The sequence below is a fragment of the Octodon degus genome, unplaced genomic scaffold (genome assembly GCF_000260255.1).
Source record: "Octodon degus isolate 3935 unplaced genomic scaffold, OctDeg1.0 scaffold00040, whole genome shotgun sequence".
In the NCBI taxonomy this organism is placed as follows: domain Eukaryota; kingdom Metazoa; phylum Chordata; class Mammalia; order Rodentia; family Octodontidae; genus Octodon; species Octodon degus.
The window spans coordinates 11,402,241-11,406,479 of NW_004524616.1; the positions used below are offsets into that span (position 1 = coordinate 11,402,241).

Consider the following 4,239-nt stretch of genomic DNA (forward strand, 5'->3'; position numbering starts at 1 on the left):
ACCACCATACTTTTTTCTATAGTGGCTGTGCCATTCTGCATAGGTTCCTTTTATGTTGTTCAATTATGTAAATCATTTCTGTGCTGTAGGAAACTGATACACTGAATAAACACAGGCAGTGCATCTCTCACAGCTAAAGTCAATGTTGTATGATAGCCCTGCCAAAATTTGTGATTATCATGGTGATTAATTATGGTGGGGCAGGGTTTTAGAGCTGTGTGTGGAAGCCATGGGTCAGAAAGAAGGGTGGTGGGGCAGTCAGCAAACTAGCAAAGATAACTCCAGGGCCTGAAACCTGGTGTCCGGTGTGCGTGCCTGAAACTAAGTACGGGCAGGGCTGGATGACAGAGTGGGCAGAGCGGGAAAGGCCATGTGGTGGGTCAGGCAGAGGCCGGGCCCCACTGCTGCGCTTCATCTGCTTTGTGAGAAATTAGCATCAGTGAGAGCGGTTTTCCTTCCTCTCTCACTTCATCTCAGAAGACTTTGGAACCTTTTTTTTTTTTTTTTTTTTTTTTTTAGAACCGGGATTGAACTCAGGCCCTTGCACTTGCCAGGCATAAATGCTCCTGACTTAGGGGATCTTTACACAAAAGGAACTCAAAGGTGACATGCAAATGGACTATGGACTTGAACATTGGCCGAAATAGTTTTATCACTTCCTTTTTAATTTATCTGTTTTGTGGTGCTGGGATGGAGCCTGTTTCTCACACATCACACAGGTGTTCTCCTGCTGAGCTGTAGGCTGAGCCCAGCTTTAGTGCCTTCTGCTGTCATTAGACCAGCCGCCTCCTGAAGCCATGGGAAATCACAGTGCTTTGGTATCTGGAGAGGGGTGAATGCAAAGGCATGTCCATGATTTTTATCTCCGGTGGGCTTTTCCTAAAGACAATTTTACGATCTTCCCCATGGCAAAGCCTTTCTCTGCAACTCAGAAACAGAGAATCTTCTAATGGGCCAGTGTAGATCCCAGATGCTTCTGCGTGCTAAAAAAAAAAAAAAAAAACCCTCAGCTCAATGCCACATCACATCAAACATCATTTTTTGTTAGATCACGATGGAGTTTTTAGCCAGGCGTGGTGGTGTATGCCTGTAGTTGCAGCACTTGGAAGGCTGAGGGATGAGGACGGTGAGTTCCAGGCCAGCCTGAGCTCCACAGGAAGTCTGAGGACTACATAGCAAGAACTTGCCAACAGGGGGCCCGGGAGATGGCTCAGTAGAATTAGTGCTTCCCTGGCAAGTGCAAGGGCCTGAGTTCAATCCCTGCTTCAAAAGATGTTGCCAAAAAACCCAAAAACCAAATAACCTGCTACTGTCTGATGGACATTAGGATAAAAGCAACATTCTGTGCTCAGTGTTACGAAGTACTGTATTCATTTCAGTTATGAAGGTGACAGACACATCTGGAGTTAGACTACTGAACTATAGCTCCCTGCATATGTGGACTCGGGCAAGTCCCTCACCACTCCCTCCACAACTTGGGATTTTCTCACCAAATAAGAATACTGAAGGATTCTCTGAACATTCAACAAAAGGTAAGTGAGTACATTGCATGATGTAGCCCAGGGCAAAGCAGGAGAGGTCCTGGGTTCCGTTGACAGCACTGCAAAAAGAAAAAGAAGAAACAAAAGCCCACCCACGGGTGCGAGAGTGCCGCCAATTTCAAGCACTCACTTGGGATAGACTCTGCTGTTATGAATCAGTGGCTGCTCTTTGAGGCTCCTGACTTAAGGGAGCTCAGTACTGCTGAGCAGCTTCTGGTTGGCCATGGGGTGGGGCCCACTGCTAGTGCACTGTGTTACTGTATGGCTGCTAAATATGAACATGAATTTTTAACATTACCTCTTATGGTAACACCAGTGAGGATAAGTGGAAGACAAGAATATAAGCTAGGATGTACCAGCATTTATTCAGTGTGGGTACATTCACTTCATTTATTTCTTTATTTTTTCAATTTTTAAAAAATCCTTTATTTGGTATAGGGTCTCACTATGCAGTTTGGACTCGTAGTGACTCTCCTGTCTCAGCCTCCCTAGCACTGGGATTACAGGAGCATAGCACCATGCCCAGTTTCAGTGGCCGACAAAGTGCACTGAGGGTTCTGGGGCTTGAACCTGGGTCCTTGCACATGCCAGGCAGGCACTTAAGGCTGCCGAGCTACCTCCCCAGCCCTCGCTTCATTTAATTCTTTAATTTCCATGGTAACTTTGCAAGGTAGAATATTCTCCACATTAGTCAGTAATATTTTTTAAATTGTTAGGAATATTTTATTTTAAAATGTTTATGTATGTATGCATTTTGTAGCCCTGGAGACTGAACCCAAGGCCTTTACACTAAGCCAGCCCTTTCTTAACATTTTGAGACAGTGTCTTGCTAAGTAACTCAGCTGTCCAGGCTGGGCTCAAACTTGTAATTTCTGGTTCAAAAAAAAAATTAAGAAAAGAGCTGGGGAAATAGCTCAGCAGGATAAGTACGTGCCAGGCAAGTGCAAAGTCCTGAGTTCAATCCCCAAACACAAAACCAAAAAACAACCAAAATAAGAACAAGACCAAGCCCGGAGATACAGCTCAGTTGTAGCACCTGCTAAGTACCTACAAGGTTCTGGGTTTGATCCTCAGCAGCACAGACACACACAGAAAAAATAAAAACAGCATGCCGGGTGTGGTGGCAAACATCAGTGACCACAACGTTCATGAGCCTGAGGCAGAATTACCCTTATGAGTTCAAGGCCAGACTGGCTGCATAGTGAATTCAAGCCCCACCTACATAGTGAGACCGTATCTCAAAAAGCAAAATGCAAATCAGACACAAACCCATGTGTGTGCATGCACAAATCATTCCGAGGTAAATGCAGCTTCGTGTACTGTATAACACTGCTGTGCATGTTGTGTTCTTTTTTTTTGGAGGTACTAGGGATTGAACCCAGGGTCTTCACAGTAAAGTACACCTCCATCCCTTTTCATTTATCACAGGGTCTCACTAAGTTGTGAGGGAGCTAGGCTGGACTTTGCCGAGTGCTAGAACTAAAAGCATGTACCACCAGGCCAGGCTCACATGTGCATTTTATGGAACAGCTATAGCTGGGTGTAGGAACACACACCTACCATCCCAGCACCTGGGAGGCTTGTCACACAAGTTAGCGTGGTGTCAAGGCTTTAAACTCCTTTGGCAGATCTAAAGTGCACTTGTGTTATTTGGATTACTTGCAAATTTCTCTGAGAGTGCAGTTTTTGTGTCTGCTCAGACTGTATTAAATAATACAAGTTTTAAAATAATGGATATTTATGAGAAAATACCTTCAGGTTCACATTCCTGAATCTCATGTTTTCTTTCCAAGGCATGACGTAACGCATTGGGATCATCCCTTGCCTTAGTGAAAACCGTGGCAAATGAATGTCTTGGTACCTGATGAGAAAGGACACCTGTGAGCGAGCAGGCAGGGAAGCAACTGCGCACCCACGTTAGTGTCCAGAACTGTGACACCAATCCCCATCTAGCACCAAGATGGAGCTGCGCTATTTACCTCCCACCGTGTGCAGTTGCACATGTCGGGGTGACTGATTTCAAGGGCAAGGCAGGACACCATCATGTATCCCTTGTATAAGGAAATCTCTGTCTGGCCAGTCACCAATAGGCAGCAGCTAACCGGCCTTCTGAACGTATAAAACTACACTTGGTCAGACCTTTTTCTCACCCATACATTTTCCTCTGGAACATAAAGCTTCCTGCAGATGCTAAGTAGCTGTTACTCTACATAGTTCCCAGACTGCAAAAAAACCCAACAAAACCCTGCTGCTCCCAAGTCCTTTTGGTCCTCACTTATTGGTAGGCTTCTGGGGAGTCTCAACAGGGCAGTTGTCGAACAGTTTAGGGAAGGCAGGACAAGCATCTTTTTCAGAGGCCATTACTGCCTGCACTGATAGAACTCACATCTAGAATCCAAGTCACTGTTCTAATGATGAAACTGTCTCTGATGTAACAATGTATCTCTAACTTCATAGCAACCCTTAGCAAATACCTTAGCAGTAGAGTGGGCTCATACCTGTTTTCAGAACTTCAAAAAAATTGTAAGTCTTTTTGACAGCATTTTGCTATGTAGTTCAGGATGGCCTTGAACTCACTTTGTGGCCCAGGCTCATCTCAAACTTGGAATGATCTTCCTGCCTCAGCCTCTAAGAGCTGGAATTAAGAGTTGTGCGTCACCACACCCGGCTTCAGTAGTTTTTAATTCCCCTTGACAAA

At 45.0% G+C, this 4,239-nt stretch overlaps 1 protein-coding gene across 1 annotated transcript; it reads right to left on the minus strand.

The window, feature by feature from the left end:
- Positions 1 to 702: 702 nt before the first annotated feature.
- On the minus strand, positions 703 to 3,902 carry Tex43 (testis expressed 43). The gene is made up of 3 exons (XM_004631322.2): positions 3,817 to 3,902; positions 3,294 to 3,402; positions 703 to 983 (listed from the first exon to the last, which is right to left on the minus strand). The coding sequence occupies exons 1-3, from the start codon at positions 3,900 to 3,902 to the stop codon at positions 774 to 776; spliced, it is 405 nt and encodes a 134-aa protein (XP_004631379.1). The 3' UTR covers positions 703 to 773.
- Positions 3,903 to 4,239: the final 337 nt, after the last annotated feature.